Source organism: Myotis yumanensis, unplaced genomic scaffold (genome assembly GCF_028538775.1).
Source record: "Myotis yumanensis isolate MYYU_CA2020_CCGP unplaced genomic scaffold, mMyoYum1.0.hap1 SCAF_10, whole genome shotgun sequence".
NCBI lineage: Eukaryota > Metazoa > Chordata > Mammalia > Chiroptera > Vespertilionidae > Myotis > Myotis yumanensis.
In genome coordinates, this window is record NW_027223761.1 from 19,326,397 (window position 1) to 19,351,684 (window position 25,288).

The 25,288-nt window shown below is 43.8% G+C and overlaps 2 protein-coding genes across 6 annotated transcripts in view; one reads left to right on the forward strand and one right to left on the reverse strand.

The window, feature by feature from the left end:
• Positions 1–23,561, forward strand: ZDHHC5 (zinc finger DHHC-type palmitoyltransferase 5). 4 transcript variants are annotated; one of them, XM_070428044.1, is made up of 12 exons: positions 1–240; positions 3,576–4,755; positions 12,657–12,778; positions 15,795–15,952; positions 16,887–17,059; positions 17,212–17,314; positions 17,962–18,053; positions 18,489–18,621; positions 19,293–19,416; positions 19,810–19,922; positions 20,866–21,725; positions 22,232–23,561. In XM_070428044.1, exons 2-12 carry the CDS (start codon positions 4,652–4,654, stop codon positions 22,395–22,397), a joined length of 2,148 nt encoding a protein of 715 aa, XP_070284145.1. In that variant the 5' UTR covers positions 1–240; positions 3,576–4,651; the 3' UTR covers positions 22,398–23,561. The 4 variants fall into 4 exon arrangements, with proteins under 4 accessions (XP_070284145.1, XP_070284146.1, XP_070284148.1 ...); XM_070428045.1 differs by lacking the exon at positions 1–240 and adding an exon at positions 358–461; XM_070428047.1 differs by lacking the exon at positions 1–240 and adding an exon at positions 2,161–2,178.
• Positions 20,388–25,288, reverse strand: part of MED19 (mediator complex subunit 19) — an 8,423-nt gene continuing 3,522 nt past the window's right edge. Inside the window, exon 5 of one of the 2 annotated variants that reach the window (XM_070428051.1) lies at positions 20,388–21,893. In XM_070428051.1, coding sequence (XP_070284152.1) covers positions 21,810–21,893 — 84 coding nt within the window. In that variant the 3' untranslated portion in view covers positions 20,388–21,809. Of the gene's footprint in view, positions 21,894–21,934; positions 25,225–25,288 lie in introns of those variants that run through there. The other variant, XM_070428050.1, reaches the window with a different exon arrangement.

Here is a 25,288-nt window from a genome sequence, read left to right on the forward strand (position 1 = left end):
CGCGAGACGTCGCGCGCGCCCGGGACAGGGAGCCAATGGGAACGCTGGGAGGGTTCGAGACCCGGCACTGAGGGCAACGGCCGCGCGCCGGCTCGGAGAAGAGCGTCACTGTGCGGGAGCGCGCATAGCAGGGCGGGCGTGGAGCGTGCGGGGGCCGCGCGCTGCCTCTCAGAGGCCGGACGGCGCTGCCGAGAGGCGGCCGCGATAACGACGGCAGCGGTGACGGGAACCGTGCCGGGGGTGAGTACCAGGGACACCGGCCCCTGCGGAACCGGAAGTGCGGGGCCAGTGAGGTGGGAGGGGAGAGTGACCTCTAGGGAAGGGGGACCTGGAAGGGGGAGGTGGTTTGAGGCCCCACTGCTCCTCCGGGCCGGGTCATCCAACTGCGGCGGGACCCGTGGGCCCCGGAAACGGACGACGAGCAGAGGCCGGGGATCCACGGCCGCCCGGGCTCAGAACGGGTTAGTGCCGGCCGCTCGGTTCTACCTCGGGACCCCGGTCCCCCTGGGCGCCTGGTGCCCAGCCGCCGCCCCTTCCGCCCCCGGCCCTGCGCCGCTGGGCTCCGCAGCCTCCCGCAGCCCCAGTGGGCCCTGCCCAGTGAATTCCGTCCTCTCGTCTCGGTCAGCTCTGCCCCATACCGTGATTCTCCTCGCTCAGCTTCTGGGAGGGGACTGCGTGCTGTTCCCCTTTTTCCTCCCTCCGGTTCGGGTCCCTCGCTCCACTCTGCTGATACTTGTTTTGGCTCAAGCCTCATCCTCTTACCTGTTCTCTCCCGTCTGTCCGCTTCCTCACTCCCACCAGCCGGTGCTTCATGCTTTTAGTACTTTGTACTTAATCCAAGCGGAGCTCGGATGTATTTGCTAAATTTTACCAATAGGAATCTCTCTCTTTATGGGACAAGGAAGTGGAAGATGTTCTATCCACTTGGCTGAATGAAAACACTTACATGAGAAGTAAGAAAGTGACCTAAAGTTATGAAAGGTATAAGATCAGATATGTGTTATATTGTAGTGTAGACCCTCTTCCTGTCTTGGGTTTTTCACTTCCTGATTAATGGTTTCTTGGCTAGGTTGATCGTCTATCCGCATTTCTATCCTTTTATCCCAGTATCCCTCTGTCCTGTATCAAATCTCTTCAGAATGCTCATTATCACCCATTCTTCAAAACCCACCTAATGCTCACAAGAATTATATACCCGTGTACTTTGCTACCTTGGTATATAATGATAACACCCATGTTAAACTTCTGCTTGACTTTTCAGCTATCTTGCCATGTGGATTATTCCATGAGACCTTGATTACTTTGTATTCAGATTTACTATGTTGTACTGTTACATCTCTTTGTTTCAACAAACAATACTTGTGTTTTACTGGTTCTGTTCATATCCATTCACCCTTTAAGGAGGTCCTTTTATTAAACTTTTATTAGAGCTTTCAAGCACATATTCTCTAGTTTATTTCATATATACATATTCCATTCCATAAATTACTCTGCCTGTGTCATACACATGGCTTGTATACCTCATACTAGTATGGCTCCAGACTACTGGCTCTGATGAAACTCACTCACCCTGCAATCTTATCCTTACTTCCCACATCCTTCTGCTAAGCCTTGGTATGTCTTTATAATACCCAATAAATTCTTAGGTTATGTCTTGTCCATTGTAATGTATATCCCCCAAACATCTTGGATGTTTCTCAGTATAATGCTCCCAAACTTGCATGGCCTTTTATGATCCTGCATTACTGTGGCAGTATTAACCCAAGTTACTTTTTTTTCTGTTAGAAAATATAATCTGGAATACCATATGCTGTCTAAATTATATCCTGCTCTAGATAAAATATAAGCAGTACATTTTCCCATTTTTCTTTAATCTTTGGGGTTTTGAGGGGAAAGCTTAATGGTATTGTCTGCAAGTCAAGAATTTGCTTTTCATTGTTAACAAAGTTACTTAGGCCTACATTCAGAAGGTTGGGATTTGATTGTTTTAGGAAACTGAGAATTAAATAATCATAAATTAGGGACTAGAGAGGATTTGAATTTTTTAGGATGTTAACAATTTTTTGTACTATCTGGGTGTTCACTTCTAATATTGCTGTTTGGCCCTCTAAAACAGTTTTTTAAAGAGAGACAATGCATCTTTTTTGAAGAAGGGTTCCTTTGCCTTCCATGCCACAGGTAAGAGAGGAAGTAATAAATTCCAGGGCACATTTGTATTTCATTTGAATCTTCTGATACTTTGATCTCTGCCTTGGTATTAAGGGAAATCCTAGATCACTTGGGTGTGATAAAGCTTTTATTTTTAAGTTCTAACAAGTAAAATTTTTGGTCTGCAGATTCCAGTTGTCACCACTGGGCAGGTAGTATAGTGGATGAGAAAGAGACAGAAAGGGCTTGGGTTATCAAAGGGGCATGTGAACTCTTGGGCTCTGAACTTGACTGCTCAAGTGATTCAGTGGAACAGCCTCAGGCATTCTCTAGCCTTCAATTTTACGGGGTGGGATAAGGGACTCTGTCTCCGATAATGTGAGTTAAGTGCTTTGAGATCACTAGATGAAAAGCACCCTATAAAATCCAAAATGCTAGTGTTATTTTGCTACTACCATCAACAGAAATAATTGTTACTTTTAATCATATTGAGGAAGGTGGGGCTCAGTTGACTTCCTAATAGACCAATGTAGGAATAAAAAAACTATTGAATTGGGAAAAAAGGACCAGCCCCTAGGGTTGACTCAGTTTCCTAAAGAGGACATCTCACCTTTCAGTGCAAGCACATTTCTCATTCAGGTCCTTTCATGTGTTACTCTAGAAGACCAAATATTCAGCTTCTACCTCTTCAGGGTTATAACTAAAATAGAGAGAGAGAGAGAGAGAGAGAGAGAGAGAGAACAAACGAGAACACACACATACACAGAAAGGAAATGAGACTTACTGCCCTAGTTTTGAGGTTATTTTTTTCTCTTTTCGTAGCAAGAAATATTCCTTGTCCAAAGAGAAATCTCTTGTCTAGGACTGGCCGTCACGGCTGGCCCTTGTTTGTTTTTAGATTTTGGTATTTGTTTTTTATTTTTATTTTTAAATATATTTTATTGATTTCTTACAGAGAGGAAGGGAGTGGGATAGAAAGTCAGAAACATCGATGAGAGAGAAACATCGATCAGCCGCCTCCTGCACATCTCCCACCGGGGATGTGTCCGCAACCCAGGTACATGCCCCCGACCGGAATCGAACCTGGGACCCTTCAGTCCGCAGGCCAACGCTCTATCCACTGAGCCAAACCGGTTTCGGCTGATTTTGGTATTTGTTACTATTTGTGTCAGGTACGATGGCCCCCTTACAAGAACTAGTTCTTTGATGACCTTAGGCCAGGTGAAGCCATGTTCTTCTCTTTCTAATATGAACAGCATTTAGAATGTAAATGTAAGAGCCCATCAGACACGTAAGTGAAGTGGAAACTAATCTTTCTTTCAAAAGGCACTTTTAAACAGTGGTCTATGGGGTTTGAGCCTTGATAATCATAAGAAATGCCCTGAAAGAATTCCTTTGATAAATATATTTGTTTTTGTTTTTTCCAGGTGAGGCACTGTAACCCAGTTGAACTCTGCATTCAGACAGCCCAAGATTGAAGACAAAAGAGCAGACACACTAACCTGGAAACAGGGACCTCTTTGGAACTTTGCTTTCGTTCACAGTAATCTTTAAAAAGTATCGAGTGGAATTGATTTTTTTTTTTTTCCATCTTAATTTTGCTTATTGGGAAGAACATGGCCTCAGGGATTTTATGTTTCCCTTTAGTTTTGCATGAACTCTCTAGAAAACGGAGCCCTAAAAGGGCTTGAGAATAACAACAAGAGATTGAAGACAGACAAGCTTGCTCTTTCTGTTTTCCCTCCCCCTTCAAAGAAAAGGATTACAACTCAGTCTTGTAACAGCTGCTGCCCAGCTTTAGCCATCAAGAGAAAAGAAAATTAAACCACCATTGCCATACTACAAGCTCGGAAGTCAAGGTGTGGGAGTGGTGGCATTGAGAAAACTGCCTAAAAGAGACAAGGACTACAGTAAAAACAGTTTCTCTTTAAAGCTGAAAATCCCAATTTCCTTCTTGGATTAAAATAGAAGCACAGGGCACACCTCTGGGTGAAGCTCACATTTTGTGGAAGTGTGGTAGTCGTGGAGGTACTACAGTATCTCTTCCGAAGAATTGTTCCTTGTCCGAAGTGTTCTGCCCTACCCTGATACTCGCCCCTTCTTTCCTTTTGAAGACTTATCTCCATCCATGAGCTATTATTCCTTGATCTGTCTGACTGCCTGTGTTGTCTACCTGCAACCATTTGCATGTGTACAGCCTCTTGTTTGTCTCCAGTTTTCAAATTGTACAAGTTGTGTTTCTTAGTCTCCTGCCTCGTTCTGGGGAGGTGGTTATTCATTATTTGGAATCACCTTTCCCCCTCCCATATGCTCTCCTTCATTTGAGATCTTTTGACCTTTGGTTTCATTTGGGAGGGGGAAGGGTGATAATTTAAATTTTTCTCTTTCCCTGGTGTCCTGTGCTCTTATCTCCGGTGTTGCCCTCATCCCGTTTTCTTGTCTGTTCTGCCGTTGTGTGGGCCTGGGCTATGCGGCAGGGCAGATCTCCCATCAGACCTCCAACATGCCCGCAGAGTCTGGAAAGAGATTCAAACCCAGCAAGTATGTTCCGGTCTCAGCAGCCGCCATCTTCTTAGTGGGAGCTACGACCCTCTTCTTTGCCTTTACGTGAGTTTTCTCCCAGCAGTGGTATTTGGGGGGCACTCCATGGGAGGTGATGGGCTAGTTTTTCTCTTGAGTTTTGCTTTCAAAGCCAAGCGACTGGGTGTTGGATGTCTGATAGAGGTAAATCTGAATCCCAGAAACATGGTATAGATTTTACTCCATTGAATCCTCTACCTTCCCCTGCCTCCCTTCCTCTGGAATCACAGATGTTCATATTTTCCTACCAGCTCCATCATTAGATGATCCTGAACTAGGAAGGAAGTGGGAGGAAACCACCAGAGAGGTTTGAAGCAGCTTAAGCAATCAGCCGCTAGCAGTGGCTTTTCCCCTGGTTATTCGAAGCTTAAATTTAAGATTATGGAAACAGAGTACTGGAGAATTTCAGAATTGATTTAGAAGATATACCATTGAGAGAGTTTTAGCTTTTAGTGTTACTTAAGGAGTGAAGGCCAATGGGAAGTGAACGCAAATTTTATTTAGGAGGAGAGTCCTAGAAGACTTTCTTTATATTAGTTCCTGCTGAAGGGAATGGCAGCAATTCTTCCATTCCCTGGTTGTGTTAGGAAATACAGTTGATATTAAAAGATTTCCCACTTGGGATATACAGACTTTGTTCGTTGGCTTGTTATTGGAGGAGACTGATTTATTCTTCCCCTTTCCCCCAATATTTTAACTGTCAACCATCTGGGAAACGTCTTTGCTGTTACCTGTTTATAATTAACATGGACCAGCCTTCTGAGCCTTAAACTGTCGAGGCATTGAGTTGGTGTTCTAGTTGTAGCTCTTGGAACAATCTGAGCATGGTAGATATTTCTGGGGAGTTCACTTTGCTGTAGTTCAGGCTTAAACCTAATTGTGAGGTGCTATTTAGAGCAATGGGAGGTTGCCGGGAAGAGGAAAATGAAGTGGTGAGGAATAAAGCAGTTTGGACTCATTGAAGGATGAATGAAGCAGGAATTGCTGGCAATTACTATTATGGGAAGAAATAGCGAACAGGAATTAAATCTGAGAAAGGAGGGAGGGAAACCTCTCAAATTGAGCTTATGCCAGAAGGAATTCTAAAAAATATGGGTCAGCAAAGTAATAGTGATGCTTTCTATTTAGTTATTTCTTTAAAAAATATACATTTTATTGATTTCAGAGAGGAAGGGAGAGAGAGAGAGAGAGAGAGAAACATCAGTGATGAGAGAGAATCATTGATTGGCTGCCTCCTGGGGATTGAGCCCGAAACCCAGGCATGGTCCCTCGACCGGAATCGAACCCGGGACACTTCAGTCCACAGGCTGATGCTCTATCCACTAAGCTAAACTAGCAAGGGCTAATTATTTCTTTTTGGTAATCCTCATCCAAGGATATCTTCCCATTGATTTTTAGAGAGAGTAAAAGGGAAGGGGAGAGACAGAGGGAGAGAAACATCATCTATTGGTTGCCTCCTGCATGTGCCCTGACCGGGCCAGGGATCAAGCCAGCAACCTAGGTACATGCCCTTGACTGGAATCGAACCCGGGACCCTTCAGTCCACAGGCCAACACTCTGTCCACTGAGCCAAACTTGCTAGGGCTCTTAGTTTTTTTTTTGTTTTTTTTTTACTCTTTTTAAATATATATTTTATTGGTTTTTTGCAGAGAGGAAGGGAGAGAGACAGAGAGTCAGAAACATCTATGATAGAGAAACATCGATCAGCCACCTCCCGCACACCTCCTACTGGGGACGTGCCCTTAACCAAGGCACATGCCCTTGACCGGAAACCGAACCTGGGACCCTTGAGTCCGCAGGCCGACGCTCTATCCACTGAGCCAAACCGGTTAGGGCGAGGGCTCTTAGTTTTTTGATAAGGGAAAGATCTATTACCTAAGGTACAAGCACCATCCTATTTCTCACCTCTTCCTCGGATGAGTAGAAGTCATAGTTTCCTTGCCCCCGGCTCTCCAGCCTGAACTTACCTGTGGAATTCTTCAGGGATCTAGAGCAGCCCTGCTCGTCTCTGGTCTTTATGATCTTTGTCTCAACATGTTCAGTGTCCTGCCCTTCTTCATGCATTGTCTGCCAATAAGGAGGAGGGAATTTTAGTGTCATCCTTATTTTGGTTTCTGCTATTATGGGTAGGTAGAATCAACATTTTAACCATGAGACATTTATATGGGATCTTAGTATCCTTGTGGCCCTTGTGGTGCTGTGTCAGGAGGGATATATATAAGACCACTTTGACACCCTCAGACCTGCTTAATTGGGGAGGTTCTATCTTCCTTCAAGGTGGTTTCTCTCTTTCAACCCATTTGTTCTTGAGCAGAATCCTTGCTCTTACTTTGCTAATCTGGAAACATTGAAGTGCTTGGCTGGTTATACCAGTTTTGCCACAAATTGTTGTCCTGACATAGACATTTTCTCAACTGATAGTTGAAACTATTTAACCTACTTTTCCATTCCCTGGTGCCAGAAAAGTAGGGGCCCTCCTTATTCTATGGTCTCGTAGCCCGAGGAAAAAGAATTTTGGAGGACAATATTGACTCTCTTTGGAATTACTGCCTCTAATCCAAAATTAGAAGCCTTAAGTCCTAGTGAGAGTTCCCCCTGGCACTTTCCTTAGGACCAACTTCTGGGCTCTCTTTTCCTCGCTAGAGTCTCCTCGCCCATCTGCGGAGACATAAACACCCTGAACCTCTGAAATTCTCAACTCTTCCTCTCCATCTAACCATAGCAGTTCCTCTACAAGCATACATCTGGACTGAGGTGCCACTGATCTAAAAAACTGTTCTCCTACATATTCTATCCCTTTTGAGGTTCAAGTCCTTGGGGAACCCTCTGTTTAAAACTGTATACAACCTAGAAAATAATTTATGGTTTCAAGTAGAGAGACAAGAGGAAGGCTCTCTTTGAATCAGCTCCAAATAGGGGCCCTAAATCTGTAACAATTCTGTCATCCTTCTATTCTCTTCCCTAGGCTACAACTATCTTTTCAACCATTTGTACAAGCCCCAGGTGAGAATTACTTTGGGACCTAGAGGACTGGGAGTAGGAGAAAAAGTCCCTTTCAGCTGGCAGACATAATTAGTGGAAGCATATAGGCTTCAACCAATTAGATGTAATTTACCTGCCAAGTAGGGAAAGCTATGAGCAGATATTATCAGTTGGGCTTGATCATCAAAAAATGGTGATCTTCTGCCCCAGAGAAGCTTGAATAGAACAGTTCAGGTCTTCCTCCTAGAAGCCTAATCCCCCTCATTCACTGATTTTTTTCAGTACTAAAACTAAGCAGGTGAGTTATTGGGGATCATGTCTTAATTCTTTCCTCTTTTTAGTGCTTGGGAAGGAGAGTGTCTGCTAAAGTAACCCTCCCCCTTCTAATTAGGCATTAGACTCTGCATTTAAGATAATGTGCCTGTATCCTTTTTGTCTTTACTAAGCCTCCTTTTGTGATTGGCAGGGGTCAGTGCTAGGTAAAAGGAATGCACACTTTTGGGGGGTCAGGAGACAGATTTTGGTAAAGCCTGTTAAACTTTGTGGACCTGTTTCTTCCTCTGTATAATGAGGAAGTTGGCCTAGAGCAGTTAAACACCATGACCTTTTTCAAATGAGATCTTATTTGGAACCCCAGTACATAAAACATAAGGGTAGAGCTGTCTGGTTCAGCTGAGGCAGGTGCATAGAGGCCCAGCCACTTGGTGCATACTCTTTGTCTTCCTGAGGAGCCTTAAAACCTTTTTAGGGCTCCTGGCAGTGGTCTTTGAAATAAATCACTGAATTGTATCCTCTAAAGTCTCCTCAAACTGTGAATAAAGTCAACCAGTGTCTCATTTCGTTTACTTTAAAAAAAAATTTTTATTGATTTTTTACAGAGAGGAAGGGAGAGGGATATAGAGTTAGAAACATCGATGAGAAGAAAGAAATATCGATCAGCTGCCTCCTGCACACACCCTATGGGGGATGTGCCCGCAACCAAGGTACATGCCCTTGACCGGAATCGAACCTGGGACCCTTGAGTCTGTAGGCTGATGCTCTATCCACTGAGCCAAACCGGTTAGGGCTCATTTTGTTTACTTTTAAGGTTGGTTAGGGTGTGCATGGGGGTACATCTCTGCTGCAGGTGGTCCTCTGCAGGAAAGATAAACAAGTCTGGGTTGTGCAGAAATCTGTGATAGTCTTTCTAGTGTCCCATCCATAGAGAGCTTTCTTCCTTTCAGTTTCTACCTCTGGCCCCTCCCAACCCTTTTACCCCAGAGAGTTGGGCAACTGGAGTGACTGACTCTCCCTCTGTTTTTTTTTCTTCATGACTGTGGAGGTGCTAGCACCTGATTTGAGTGGGAGCAGTCTTGTGATTTAGGGCATTAATTGAGCAGTGGTTGTTCCTTTTCCTTCCCACGTTTTTTTCTCATCCAGGAGTAAGTGTCCAGGTCCTATGTCTTGCACTGAGCTGCTTGAAAGTCTGAGTAACACACACACCATAAGTGAAGTGTTTTAAGGGGAACTTACCCACCTTAAGAGAAGAAATTGTATTCCTGTGGAATCTTGATCCCAGGGGTTAGGAAGTGGGGTATTCATTTCAACCTTTCCTCATTAGCAAGGAGCACTAGTCATACATTCAAACTATGTGTTAGGCATGGATGGAATGTATAGACTTGTCCTTCAGGGAGGGTAGTGCCTATGTTTCAAGTGTTCTTGAATGTCCAGTACCTCAGAATGGGGAAGTGGAATGAAGGATGAAGGTGGAGCTGGAATGATAATTGATGATGGTTGTAATAGTAATGTGTTTGTTTGTGTGTGTGTGTATCGTTTAGCCAGTGAATGCCCAGTATTAAGCCGTCTGGTTTAAAAAGAATTCTAGGATCTTTTCAGACTTTGTCTCCAGTCTCATATCTGTATTATGTAGTTGAAGTAATGAACTTGGAGAGTTTTCTGTGGATTACCTTAGGCTACCTAGCAAAATATTGATTGAGAGAGAATTAAAATCAAAGCTTCTTGAGTCCTCCTTTTTTTTTTTTTGTACTAGGAATTGAACCATTTATAATAGGAAGTGTGAGAGATGGCTACGAAACAGATTTTTCAAGAGTGTAGGTACTGAAATCTACTCTCCCCATTTTATTTGGCTCAAAAACAGGAGGGCTGAATGGGTGGGCAGAAGAACCTGTTCTTTCTGGGTTGGTATAGAAATGGGAGTTTCATCAGTGAGTCAGTCAGCCAGCCTTTTGGGCTGCGGCCACTCCCTGTGCTTTGGAGCACTATGATTATTGCTATAGGCTGAGGACGAGTCCCAACAACTCCTCTCAGCTCAGCTCTCATCTCCTTCCATCAAAGGCAACAGATTCAGACAGGCTACTTGGGGTGGTCACCTAGGATCTGGCAGAATACTGTAGCAACAGCAGTCTTCTCCCTGAGCTAAACAGAATGGGATATGGCAGGAACAGGCACTGCTCACACATGCCTCTCCTTGGTAGGCTGCTCTCTGAGCTAGAGTGTTTAGGTTGGAAGCAGTAGGTCCCTGATTTGCATCTAGGAGCAAATACTGCCTATGCACTTATTTGTATCATTTCTAGAAACTGCCAACTCTAGGACAGGCTTTATTTTGGCAACAGATCCTGGAACTTGATTCTAGGTTTTCACACTTTGGGATAGGCTGATATCAGGAAGGTTGTAGGGGTAAGGTTCATTATACCAGAGTTTGGCCAGATACAGAAGAAATTGTGTGATTTTCTTTGTTTGGAAATGCAGAAACTGAAGAAAGAATGGGGTCAGAAAGGCTGACATTTGGGCCTGTGAAGTAGCTGATGTCTCATTGTCATTCACCTTGGTTTCCCTCAAGAACAGAAATACCCTTATTTATTTATTTATTTTCAGAAGCTCAGGAGGCTGCCACAGTAGCCATAATGGCCAATTCTAGGAATGAGACTTTTAAATCATGGTACCTCAGTGTTCTAAGGATTTAATTTCTTTTTCCCTTCTAATTATCTGCCCAGGCTGTAGGAGTCAAGTGAGTCACCCTTTCTCCTCTTCCCAGGCGGAAATTAAAGTGACAGCTAAGTACTAGGGAGGGGCTCTGACCTGGATGACTGGTTTTCAGTTTCTCTCCCTCCCAAGGAGCTAGGAACTCAGGCTTTAGGTGGGGCTGTGTAAGGATTCTTCCTTCTTGCTTATAGTTCACCCCAAAACCTGCCAAAATAGGGGGACATCTTTTCTGAACCAAAGAAACCCCAGAGGAAGAGGCTTCCGTAGGAGACTGATAATAAACCCAGAACTGTGATGGGAGATCTGTTTTTTTCCTTGAAATCAGTGCCTTTAACTCTACCTTCATTACTTCATTATCCTCCAATTTTGATTAGGAGAAGCTAAGAGTTAATTGATATTTACTACTTAAAAAACCTTGCACATAATATTTACTTAAAAAAATTTTAATGGAATTTGAATAAATAGATGGTGGTAGTCAAGACTTTTAGATGCTTTGTGACCATCACCTTTGTCTCTTATTAGTTTATATCTCATTAAGGAGCTCAATTCCTATGAACTGTCTTGAATCACTGCTCAGGGCTGTGCTTTTTGTTTTGGTAGAGACACATCACAACAGAATCCAGGACTGCTGTGGATGAATTCTTCAGACTCATGCTGTCATGTTCTCTTGGCCCCTGCTTCCTTTAATGAACTCTTCCTTTCCTTCTGACTGGTCTAGATAAAGGGGACAAAGACAGATGCTGTTCTAATTCTAAAGATTAAGTTCTCAGCCACAAAGCAGATTAGGGTCTTTAGCCACTGTCTTGTAATGGGAAGTTTTTCCTGAGCTGAGACAGGAGAGAGGGTCTTTGATATTACTGACAGAGCAAGCAGCACATCTGTGTTCTGAAACTTCCAGCTCCCAGAATATCATCAGAAAAAGGAAGAGCACCTGCAGCATTCCTACTAAACTCACATCCAGACAGAAACTGAGTATAATCCTGGACTGGGGCACTCTTTTCTTTTTTTAAATCCAAGAAAAGTTACCTTATGCATATTTCTTGATTTGGACCCTGTGAAATAGTGGATATATTTAACCAACTTCTTTTACCTACAGGATTTAGGGTGGTTTGATCTGGTATCTTCTCTTTTATTTTTATTTTTTTTAAAGCGTTATTTTAGAGAGAGAGAAGGGAGAGAAAGAGAAACATCCTTTGGTTGCCTCTGTACGCACCCTGACCGGGAATTGAACCCGAAACCTAGGTATGTGCCCTGTTCTAGAAACGAACCCATAGCCTTTTGGTGCATAGGATGACATTCCAGCTAAGTCACTGGCCAGGCCTGGAATCTTTTCTTTATTCCCCACTCTTCTGCTTCATTTATAGACCTCAAGAAGTCTAGTTTTGTGCCATTCATATTTGGGTATTATTATTTTTTCACCTTGAGAACTAGTTTCTAGATGAATAAAACTCTCAGGAATATCTGACGCAGTGAAGAAATGTTAGGCAGTTGAGAGCAGTACAAAGCCAGAGGGAGTGGGAGCCAGAGAGGCAGGTGGTATCTCATGCTTTGGGCCAATGTACAGGTCACTGGGGCATGGCTGGGATCCAGAAGCCTCAAGGCTGCTACAGAGAAGGGAGTGTAGTTGGTATTAGTTACATACTCAGTCCCTAACTCTTGTGCCTTTTTAAAAAGGAGATAAGAGCAGATTCTAAAACATTGGAAAGATACACCAGGGAAGAAAGAATCTGAAGAACACAGACCTTTAGTGCAACAGGTTATGGTAGGAGAGAGTCAGAGTCTTGTACTTGATCTAAAATAAGCATTTCTTTGGGAAACTAGACACATTCATTGGGAAGGATACAATTTGAGACAGCAAAGGTGAACTACACAAGATTTAAATATAAGTATGTGGGCTGAATCTTTATATGGTTGGTGTCCAGAGTGTTAGAAGCAGCCCCTCATTTTCTTTCTTATCTGTGCAGCTGTCCAGGACTAAGCCGCTATGTGTCACCTGCAGTGCCCATCTACAATGCGATTGTTTTTCTCTTTGTGCTGGCTAACTTCAGCATGGCCACCTTCATGGACCCAGGGATTTTCCCTCGAGGTAAGATTTTCCTCTTTTTTGGAAGCTCCTTATTACCTTTGAAAAAATAATGATTTTTGGACATATACATTGAGTGACAAGGTTTTGGGATACTTTTATAGTCTAATGATGAAAAGAAGGTCAGGGCCTTTAGTACTACTGTATGTCCTAACTTCTACCCATGTGATTCACTTTGAATCAACTCTTTGTTTTTCAGTTATCTGTTCAGCAGAAATATATTTTGAACATACTGGTTGGGCGGTATTGCTAGGCACAATACTATCCAAGATGAATTAGGCAGTTAAAACAGTGTGATACAGCCATAACCGGTTTGGCTCAGTGGATAGAGCGTTGGCCTGTGGACTGAAAGGTCCCAGGTTCGATTCCGGTCAAGGGCATGTACCTTGGTTGCGGGCACATCCCCAGTAGGAGATGTGCAGGAGGCAGCTGATTGATGTTTCTAACTCTCTATCCCTCTCCCTTCTTCTCTGTAAAAAATCAATAAAATATATTTAAAAACAAAACAAAACAGTGTGATACAAACTGTAATGGAGGCATGAACAAGATTCTGTGAGACCATAGAAAAGTGTGCACTAATATGTGCCCATATAAACTGGGAAATGCTGCTAATGGTAGATAGGAACTACTTTACCAAGTAGAGGATGGAAGGGAAGGACATTCTAGGCAGAAGCTTGTAGCCATGAAATGCTGAACTCAGTAGGATGGAAGGTAGAGAGCATGGTAAAAGGGTTTTGCATACAGAAGCAGTAAGCTGTTTCTGAGACAGGAGGTGAGAGTAAAAACTGTCATTGATAGAATAAGAAGTAGAAAGACACTGATGAAGACACCTACTTTTTCTCTCAAATGTGAAGTTATCTTGTAAAAGTGAGACAAGTGGAATTGGGATAGCAACTTCGGTGAGGTGAAGTTTTTCTGAAATTCATTATGTTAAAAAAAGCTGTGTTATTGTGCTTCATTTGTAACTTGTTTCAAGTATCAGATGAATGAAAGGAACTTTAAGTTCCTAAAGACAAGTAGGGCTATTTTAATGAGCTTTTAGTGTTTTGTCAAATATTTATGTATTCCAATGATTTTCAACCAGTGTGCCGTAAGAATTTTTTTTTTAAAATATATATTTTATTGATTTTTTACAGAGAGGAAGGGAGAGGGATAGAGAGTTAGAAACATCAATGAGAGAGAAACATCGATCAGCTGCCTCCTGCACACCTCCCACTGGGGATGTGCCCACAACCCAGGCACACGCCCTTGACCAGAATCAAACCTGGGACCTTTCAGTCCGCAGGCCGACGCTCTATCCACTGAGCCAAACTGGCCAGGGCCTGTAAGAATTTTTAAAACATGACTATTTAGTCAGGCACTGACTTCTTTTCTAGATTGTCAGATGAAAAAAATGACAACCAACACAACAGTAGCCATCTGGTGTGAATAAATCAAATGTATACCTTTTTTTGTCACATCAGCAAAAAGTATATTTTTTTGTGTACCAAAGAATTTCAGTAATTAGTTTATGTGTGCCATGAGATAAAAAAGGTTGAAAGTCGCCGAATCCGGTTTGGCTCAGTGGATAGAGCGTCGGCCTGCGGACTGAAAGGTCCCGGGTTCGATTCCGGTCAAGGGCATGTACCTGGGTTGCGGGCACATCCCCCGTAGGGGATGTGCAGGAGGCAGCTGATCGATGTTTCTCTCTCATCGATGTTTCTAACTCTCTATCTCTCTCTCCCTTCCTCTCTGTAAAAAAATCAATAAAATATATTTAAAAAAAAAAAAAAAAGGTTGAAAGTCGCTGATCTATATGGAAGACATTATGGTCATTAGGGGTGATTTTTTTTTAAAAGGTCCTTGCTTTCAAATGAAGGGAAGATAGGAAAGACATTTGTATGAATAGGTACACTGTGTATCCTATATAATGAAAACCTGATATGCTAAGTGTCTGGTCGTCCAGTTGTCTGTTTAACCAATCAAAGCGTAATATGCTAATGCTGTACTAAGGCTGCTCAACTGCTCGCTATGATGTGCACTGGCCACCAGGGGGCAGACGCTCCGATTGGTAGGTTAGCTTGCTGCTGGGGTCCCGCTGATCAGGACTGAGCAAGATGGGTCGGACATGCCCTGGAGCCCTCCCGTGGTCCCTCCCAGGCTTGCCAACCTCCCACATCTCTCCCTGGCCCGATCATGCACCGGTGGGGTCCCCTGGCCTTGCCTGTGCCCTCTTGCAATCCAGGCTGAGGGACACCCCCCCCCCCCCCCCCCACCGCCCCTGCCAAGTGCATGAATTTCGTGCACTGGGCCTCTAGTTAAGTTATAAGGGTAACCAAATAACTATATAGTACTTAAAAAAAATAAAGAACTCACTTCTGATAGATGATGGTGTGGAAGGATCAGAGATTTCAAAATAAATAGCATTAAAAATTTTTAAATATAAACATTTTAATAGTGTATGTTCATTATATAGAAAGTATAAACAAGACAAGTATCACCTATAATTTCACAGCTCAGAGATAACTAGTTTACATAAATTTATAGTATGTAAACTGGGAATATCAGTGTATCCATATCACAGCCACCTCTGAGACATATTCTCTTTTTAAAAAAAATATATTTTTATTGGTTTCACAGAGAAAAGGAGAGGGAGAGAGAGATAGAAACATCAATGATGAGAGAGAATCATTGATTGGCTGCCTTCTGCTCACCCCACACTGGGGAATGAGCCCGCAACCTGGGCATGTGCCCTGACCGGGAATTGAACCGTGACGTTCCGGTTCTGAGTCATGCCAGCCGGGCGAGTCATATTCTCTTGAACTTCATTTCCCAGTGCAGAATAAATTGCTTCTTCAACTGTGTTCCAATAATGTTGTATAAAGAGCTGATCTCACAGTATTAGTTACTAATTCGTAGTCTCTCCCCCATTAGTCTTGAATTCCTTGAAGGCAGAGGCCGTATTTTAAATATCGTTGCATCCCTAATGCTTGGTACAGTTTTGGCACAGTTGTTTTTTTATTGACTTTCCTCTCTGCAGCTGAGGAGGATGAAGACAAGGAAGATGACTTCCGAGCTCCCCTTTACAAAACAGTGGAAATCAAGGGCATCCAAGTGCGTATGAAATGGTGTGCCACCTGCCGATTCTACCGTCCTCCTCGATGTTCCCACTGCAGTGTCTGTGACAATTGTGTGGAGGTAAGAACCCTAAGTGGGGTCACTTGATGCTTAACCCAAGTGATCTTCCGTCTCATAGAGTAAGGATCGAATCCTGTGCATGAAATACAGTCCTGGCTAATTATGTGGGTAGTGTGTACATGAGAGGTAGAGTGCAAATATTCTGTTACAGGAGGGACCCTAAGTGCTCTAGGCTTTCCCAGCACCAGGATTCATGGCTCTAGCCTTCCTTCCCTTGGCTCATCTTTCTGGTTATGTGTCCTGGCTTTGTGTTATCTCTTGCATTTACATCATCATACTGTTGCATTCAATTTTTAGTTATATTTTTCTTCCTGTGTCCTTTTCATTTTACTTAAGGTTTTGTGTTTTTTGGGTGTTTTTAGAGAGAGGAAGGGAGAGGGAGAAAGAGACAGAACCATCCATGTGAGAGTGGAACATAGGTCAGCTGCCTCCTGCATGCCCCCTACCAGGGATGGAGCCCACAACCTGGGCATGTGCCTTAACCTGGGAATTGAACTGGCAACCTTTTCATGCCCAGGATGGTCACACTGGCCAGGGCCTTTTTATTTTTGACTTTTTCCCCCCAATCAGTTTTTACGTAGCTATAAGCATTTGCCTATCAGATTTTCCTTTTAAGCCTCTTTTCTCAAGAATCTTGATGTTTTTGCAAAGCCTCTGACATTCTTCCATTTCAGAGTTCCTTAGTCACATAGGATAAACTTTGAGAGGCAACTTTGGTCTTTGATCATCAACCTTTGGGAAGTCTTCCTGTGAGACTGGTAGAGCAAGATAAACTGCTTGGTCCTGTTTCCTGTTTTAATTTTGCAACTAAATGATTAGCATAATCAAAGATAAAAACAACAGTTAAGTTCTGCCATTTGTTTGTCTTCTTGACTGAAAAGTGATCTAGTGCTGTGGTCCAAGGATGCCTCTCATTCTCTCTTTTTGCCCCTAGGAATTTGATCATCACTGCCCCTGGGTGAACAACTGTATTGGTCGCCGGAACTACCGTTATTTCTTCCTCTTCCTCCTTTCCCTGACAGTGCACATTATGGGTGTGTTTGGCTTTGGCCTCCTTTATGTCCTCTACCACGTGGAGGAACTCTCAGGGGTCTGCACGGCTGTCACGTATCCTTTAAGGCTTGGGTTGTGGGATTGGGAGGGGGAAGAGTGAGGAAGGTTGAATCCTGTGGTAGTAAGGTTCAAGGGAAGATGGCTACAGTATGGGCTGGAGAAGGTGAGATCATGTTGCTCTGCTCTCCTTGACTGTTTGGCTTCAGGATGGCAGTGATGTGTGTGGCTGGCTTATTCTTCATCCCTGTAGCTGGCCTCACGGGATTTCATGTGGTGCTGGTGGCTCGTGGACGCACAACCAATGAACAGGTACAGGAAGAAGTGATGGGAGACCTCTGCAGAGGAGGGCTTGTCTTTTAGTCCTGTGATTAGTGTTTAGCCTGTGCTTCTACAAATGGATACCTAAATACTATATTTTTTGCCCCGCCCCCTAAATATGTTTTATGAGGTAGTGTCCAATTTCCTCATGCAAACTTGAGAATAGAAGCCATCTCTAGTTAGCATTTACAGAATGCCCATTTATACTGGACAATTTGGGCTCCGAGCTTAGAGAAGCTTAATAAAAGATCTGCGTCAGCCCTCAAGAAGCTTATAGTGCTGCTTAAAGACAGTTATTTTTGTGCATAATTAACCTTGCTTGCTTGCTATTTGTATATTATCTTAGTTTTCAATATTCAGAGAGCTATTTATCCCCATTTTACATGAGGAAACTGATGTTGAGGGTGAGACAGCTATGGTGAGGAAGACCTAGGATTTGAACTGAGGACACTGACTCTAGAGTTGCCATTCTTAGCTATCCTAGGTAGAAGTTGGTTGATGGCAGGATTGTGTTTTACTCATTTTTTTTTTGTATCTCCCAGATAGTGGGTATACAATAATTTTTCATTGGTTTGTGTTTTGGTCTTTGGAAGTCAGGAACCCATTGTCTGACTGCTCTGGCCCTTTTTTCCTCCTAGGTTACGGGTAAATTCCGGGGAGGTGTGAACCCCTTCACCAATGGCTGCTGTAACAATGTCAGCCGTGTACTCTGCAGTTCCCCAGCACCCAGGTACATCTATATCCCTTTGGTCTGCTGTTCACCCTTCATTATAACTTTTGTCTCCTTTGGGCTGCGTCTGGTGCCAGAACGTCTAATGGGAGATTGCCATTAGGAAGGGTTCTCTTAGAATGGGAAGTACCTACACGGGAAAGACATGCCATCCTTTAGTGGACACCATGAGTTCAGTTGATACTCATCAGGTATTATGGTTACTCTCCTCTGAGAGTTGAGATTTACTCCAGACTGTCCTGAGCTAGCTATCTGCCCAAAGGCCTAGTCTTATTACAGTCATGGAATTAAATCTGTTCAATGTTGATCTTTTCACTGGCCTGGTTGGACTGTTTGTGTAAAAATGTTTTACACAAGGTAGGCAATCAGTAGATACATTGGATTGAATGAATGAATGAATGAATGAATGAAAGCCTTTTTATTCTTAACACTCAGGTATTTGGGGAGACCAAAGAAAGAGAAGACCATTGTAATCAGACCTCCCTTCCTTCGACCAGAAGTGTCAGATGGGCAGATAACTGTGAAGATCATGGACAATGGCATCCAGGGAGAGCTGAGGAGAACTAAGGTGAGGAATTTAGGGGAGCAAAATTAGGTAACTTGGAGGCTCTCACTCCTGGTAAAGAAATGGAAACATGCTTTTAGCTTACATCTCTCATAGTATTTATCACTTTCTGACTTGTGTTAAAATTACTTAAAAATATATATCTTATCTCCATTAGATTGTAATTTAGTGACATTATAAATTGAGTCCATTCATTTCCATGTCTTCATAGGACTTAAGATAGTAGCTTGCAGGTGGTTGGAACTCAAGTAGTTAATGGTAAAAATGAACAAAGCCCAGGCCAGCCTGCGCTCGAATGGTCAGGGGTTCAATGCCTGGTCAGGGGCACACACCTGGGTTGCAGGTTCGATCCCACGTGGGGGAGGCAACCAATCGATGTGTCTCTCTCACAATGATGTTTCTCTCTCCCTCTTCCTCCTGCCCTTCTACACAACAATCAATGGAAAAATAACCTCAAAATGAGGATTAACAACAACAAAAACCAACCCACAAATAAATGGCAGGATTAAACTCTTGTTGAAAACTTTTTTTAATCCAGTACCATTCTCAAACTGACTCTTGTCCCTTGTCTTCCAGTCCGTTTAGAAATATATAATTGACTCTCCAACACTCCTCTGTTAGCAGTTTAATACTTGTGAATTGCCTGATGCCTTGATTTTCCCTCTTTTATCCAGTCTAAAGGAAGCTTGGAGATTACAGAGAGCCAGTCCGCAGATGCTGAACCTCCACCTCCTCCTAAGCCGGACCTGAGCCGTTATACAGGGCTACGAACACACCTCAATCTGGCTGCTAATGAGGGTAAGGGCAGCAGGAGTGAGAAGGTGACTGAATTGTAGCGCAGATACAGGCAAGGGCTAGGAGATAATGCTTTTGCTGTAGCTGAGAACACCCAATAGGTGGCACTTGAGCCACTACTTTGAACAGCTGGGAGAAAGGGGATACCACTTAGCTACTGGCAGTGAATTAGATGTTTGTGGGGGAACTGTCAGCTTTAGACAGAGAGCATCCTGTTTGGTATATTCACTGAGATCTGAACTAATAGGAGTCTTTAGTCTTGATTTCAACAAAATCATGTTCCCTTGGCTGAGTATACTTATTTCTACCTTGTTCTCTCCTCTACCTTAAGGAACTCTAGCTAGGTTAAGAGCATAGCTTGTAAAGTGGTTCCTCTGGGCCTTTTTTCCCCCACAGACAGCAGCCTGTTGAGCAAGGACAGCCCCCCCACACCTACCATGTACAAGTATCGGCCAGGCTACAGTAGCAGCAGCACATCAGCCGCCATGCCTCACTCTTCCAGCGCCAAGGTACTGGGTTCTCCCTAAGCAGTAGGGTTGTAAATATGCCACTTGTTCTGGGAAAAAGATTGGGAGAAGGGAAAGAAGAGGCAGAGGGAAGAAAAGAAAATCAAAGGCATTTTACTAATTGTTGGTGTTAGTGCAGTGGTCGGCAAACTCATTAGTCAACAGAGCCAAACATCAACAGTACAATGATTGAAATTTCTTTTGAGAGCCAAATTTTTTAAACTTAAAACTATATAGGTAGGTACATTGTTATTAACTTAATTAGGGTACTCTTAAGCTGGCCTTTGCTAAAAACATCCTCAATCTGACTGAGGTATGTTCGCTGAGGTTGACCTTTTCCAGCTCTCCCATCCTCAACTTGTGCATGAATCATGCGCGCCTCCCCCGCGCTGCGGCCCGCTGCGCAGTGTCTCCCATTGCCCGACCGACTGACACCCCCCCCCCCCCCCCCCCCATTTCTAACGCCACTTCTTCAAAATAGACTCGCCCAGGCCGAAAACTGACTTCTGTGCATGAGCCATGAAGTTTCAATCGCACTGTGCCCTGTGGTATTTTGTGGAAGAGCAACACTCAAGGGGCCAAAGAGCCGCATGTGGCTCGAGATCCACGGTTTGCCGACCACTGTGTTAGTGGGATTGAATCTTGTTGATGTTACTTCATTAAAGGGGGGCAAGGAAGCAAAATAAATAAAAGCACTGATTGTCATACCTAAGTTCAAACCCATCACAAGCAAGTTACTTAAGTTTTATTTTCTGCATCTTAAAATGTGGTATTATTTGTACTAACTCAGAGATTTGCTTTAGGGGTTAAACAAGATAATGCATACAAATGTTTTAAACATTGCTGGCATGTAACAGGCCATTTTTGAGGGACTCCTTGGGCTCTGGGACCTGGCATCTGTCACATGAGGAGCAGCACTAAGAGCCTGCTTTATTTTCTCCCCCAGTTGAGTCGTGGTGACAGCTTGAAGGAGCCAACCTCAATTGCAGAGAGCAGCCGCCATCCCAGCTACCGGTCAGAACCCAGCCTGGAGCCAGAGAGCTTCCGCTCTCCCACTTTTGGCAAAAGCTTTCACTTCGATCCACTGTCCAGTGGTTCACGCTCCTCCAGCCTCAAGTCGGCCCAGGGCACAGGCTTTGAGCTGGGCCAGTTGCAGTCCATCCGTTCAGAGGGCACAACCTCCACCTCCTATAAGAGCCTGGCTAACCAGACACGCAATGGAAGTTTATCTTATGACAGCCTGCTCACTCCTTCTGACAGCCCTGACTTTGAGTCAGTGCAGGCAGGGCCTGAGCCAGACACACCTTTAGGCTACACCTCTCCCTTCCTGTCAGCCCGGCTGGCTCAACAGCGGGAAGCTGAGAGGCACCCACATTTGGTGCCAACTGGCCCAGTACACCGAGAGCCCTCACCAGTCCGGTACGACAATCTGTCGCGCCATATCGTGGCCTCCCTCCAGGAACGAGAGAAGCTGCTACGCCAGTCACCCCCACTCCCAGGTCGAGAGGAAGAACCAGGCTTGGGGGACTCAGGCATTCAGTCGACACCAGGCTCAGGCCATGCCCCTCGTACTAGTTCCTCCTCAGATGATTCGAAGAGGTCACCCTTGGGCAAGACTCCATTGGGACGCCCAGCTGTGCCCCGATTTGGCAAGCCAGATGGACTAAGGGGCCGGGGACTGGGGTCCCCTGAATCAGGCCCAACTGCTCCATACCTGGGCCGATCCATGTCTTATAGCAGCCAAAAAGCCCAACCTGGTGTCTCTGAGACTGAAGAAGTGGCCTTGCAGCCGTTACTGACACCCAAGTAAGTATTAGTCCATCCTGGCCTTCAGTGAACTTATAATTAGCATCCTGCCCTGTAGAAGGCATCAGGACTGCCCTTGTATGTCTAGTGCAAATGGACCCAGGGTTGTCCTGCTTGTGGATAGCTCTTCATTTTCATTTTCACTCCAGCTGCTTTCATGGGCCATTCCTGTTAAGAGACTGAAGTTTAATACTTTTTCTTAATCCTGTCCTAAAAATTTATTTGTCTGAGTGTAAATATACAAGATAGCTGCTATTGGAGAGAAGAAATAAATAGGAGATAGGGAATCAGGCTTGTTTCAAGCAGTGCAATAAAACAAAAGGGAATGTTTAGGTAAGAAAGCATATTTAAGTACAAATCATTTAATTAAAAGTTATTCATCACACTAAAAAAAGTATGTATGGAGAAAAGTACATCATTTTTTCCCCCCGAACTTTTAAAACTGTCTCCCTTTTCTGTGTTTTGTGTCCCAGTTCCTGACACCTCTCTCTTTCTTTTCTTCCCAGAGATGAAGTACAGCTCAAGACCGCCTACAGCAAGTCCAATGGGCAGCCCAAGAGTATAGGCTCAGCTTCCCCTGGCCCAGGCCAGCCACCTCTCAGTAGCCCCACAAGGGGAGGAGTCAAGAAAGTGTCAGGAGTAGGTGGAACCACCTATGAGATTTCGGTGTGAGCCTTCGACACCTCCCCTCCCCCACACCTCTGCGCCTGCACCAAAGGGCCCCCCCAGGTGGCCACCTTCCTTTCCTCAAGGGGCTCTCCTCCCCCGCATGGACATTTTTTTAAACCACCGATTCCAAGAGGATGAGGAGCGTTTTATAAAATGCAATGGGGTTGGGGAGTCGGAGAGTTGGGGCCCTGAGACTGGGGCAGCAACCCCCTTTACCTATTAAGACCTTCCCTTCCTCAACCCCTGGACCAGACTCAGTGGACATTTGTGCAATTGCTCGCCCTGGAGAGAACCAGATCATTTTTAAACCAGAAATAATTTTTTTTATTATTGTTACGGATTCTATTTTTTTCCTCTTCTGCGTTACCAGGTGTGTGTGTGTGTACATATATATATATATATATATACATATATATATTATAAATATCAAAGAAATTATATATCTATCCTGGGATGGGAAAATGAGGGAGGGATGTTTAAGAGGGGGATCTTACTCTTCCCATTCCTGGGACCAGCAGGAGAAGAGGAAAGATGTGAATAGAAGTCTTCCTTTGCCCCAGGGTTCTCTCTTTTGTCCATTACCAATTAAGAAAATAGCACCCCCTGTTGTCGGTGCTTAGTGATCAGGAAAGGAACTGGAGAGAGGCGAGTCTGAAGTCTTGGTCAGAGGAGAGAGTAAAGTTTTCAGGGCTCATTGGCACTTAGTTTTCCCAGGAAAGGGGTCATAGCCCCATGATGTTTTTTGGTGGAGGAGAGATCAGGAAAAGAGCTTGGTCAAGCTCCAGAAACAACTGGATAATCCCCTTTTTGGGATGGAAGGATTAGGGTGGGCTTCTTCAACTAGCCCCTCAAATCCTTCCCCCATTTCACACACAGTTAACATTTTTTAATCCAAGGCTAGGAGAGAAGAATCCAAAAAGCAATATTTTTCATCACATGCCAAAAATGGGATAGAGAGGAGGAGTGGCAGGCCTAAGCCCCTCCAATTGTCCCTTGAGAGGTACCCCTCAGCCCACCTCAGTATGGTGCTGGGTAGAGGAGATGCCTGGGTTCTAACCTCTAAACAGGGGAGACCCCAGCCTCTAGATAGAGGCCATTTTATTTTTTATTCTGATTAGCCATTTTAAACCAACAAGGAATAAAAAGAAATCCTGATCTAACCAGCTACCCCCTGACTTGTGTTATTTTGTCTGGTTAAGGCAGGGTGAATGGTCTCTGGTGGAGAGTCATAAAGAAAGCCTCAGAAGTTTCTCTGGTCCTGACCCATCTTTAGATAGGACTGTAGTGAAAATAACCACTTAAGACAACAGGTCCTGGTGTTTTTCCCCCAGTGATTTAATCCCCAAAATTCCTGGGGATGGGAAATCATTTGCAACCGCTAAAGTCTGTCATTTCGAAGCTTAGAGAACCCTTGACTTGTGCCACACTTGTTTCTTAATACAGAATTGTCTCTGAAAAGTAAACTTCATTTTGGATGTCGCCATAGGGAAGACTGAGTGATCAAAATATGGAAGCCCTCTTAAAGGCCAACTGTACATATGGGTGGCAGTTCAATTTGATATCTCCTATTTTTGTCTTCTATTTGCAAAAGCAAAAGGCTGTGCCCTAATTTTAATAGGCACCCTTGGACACTTAATCTCAGGAAACTGGCTAGAACCCTTTATTTTCACTGTTTGTAACAAGTATATGAACTCTGAAATCCTACTGTAAAATTAGAGCTAAATGAATGAGTGGTTTTCCCTCTACAATCTAGAGGCTCGTAGCAATAGATTTTAACTGTTCTGCCAATTTAACTTCAAGTCTGATTACAGTAGGCTGGATTTTCTCAGATTTTTTTCATTTATTTGGCCTGCAAAGATCAAAGGGACTTAACTTTACATTTTGTTAGTTTAGGCTGCCTTTTGTTGCTGTCTTAGAAGCTTAGAAATGTTTTCACATCAGCCAAATACTTTGTCCTAACTAAGGAATGAGGCAGTTCCAAAGTTCTTACTAGTAGTATAAAGATAAGAGAAGCATTTACCTTTGCTTGCCAGATATTCACTTCAAAAAAATCATGGGCTTGACCAAGAATCAACTTGTTGAAGTACAGTGGTGATTGACTGTAGGTGCTTTTTTGGTTGCCTATTCTGTTTCAACACAAAATTGACCTAGAATACAGTCAAGCCCTAACTGGATCAGCTCTTCAGATGGAGTATGAAGCTCATCCAGGTGTTTGGTTGTCAACATTATGGGCAAGGTGTTATTTGTCTGTGGAAAGGTATTAACAAACTCTTCCTAACGTTTGGACCATGTTCCTCAATTTCATTTTGGTTGGTTCCCTGCCTACTGATAATATAATACAAGGCCCAAATCCCCCCAGATCTTAGCATGCTGTGGCTTAAACTCTGACTCTCATAGAAAGGCACTTACCTCTTAATAGGCAGTCATACTTCAGCCAGTTTGATAAATGCAATTTTTTTTTTTTTTAAAGAAAAACCCTAACAAATCAGATAAGGTCCTAAATCAGACAAACTGCACAAAAGAGATGAAAAGAAAGCTTCCTTGGGAGAGGAAGAGATGTCCATGAGAAAGCTGGACTGAGCCTTACAAAAGCATGGCCCTTCTCTCTCATAATGCATTCCTCTTATGAGCACAGTAGGACTGCTTCTGATCCAGCCACGGGAGATGCTCCTAAGGCAGTGTCCAAGAGCCAGGAAGGCAGCTTTTGACAGCAGGTTCAGTACAGCAGGAAAAGTCATTCTGGCAGAGTCCAGTTGTCCTGTTAGCGGAGGCTGCTGCTGCTGCTGGCCTGAGAACTGCCCATACCTGGGTGGTCTGGACTGTGTCGGTTCTGGGGAAGACAAAGCAGGAGCACAAGAACAACTAGGAAGTAGCCTTGGCATTGACCAGGAGTG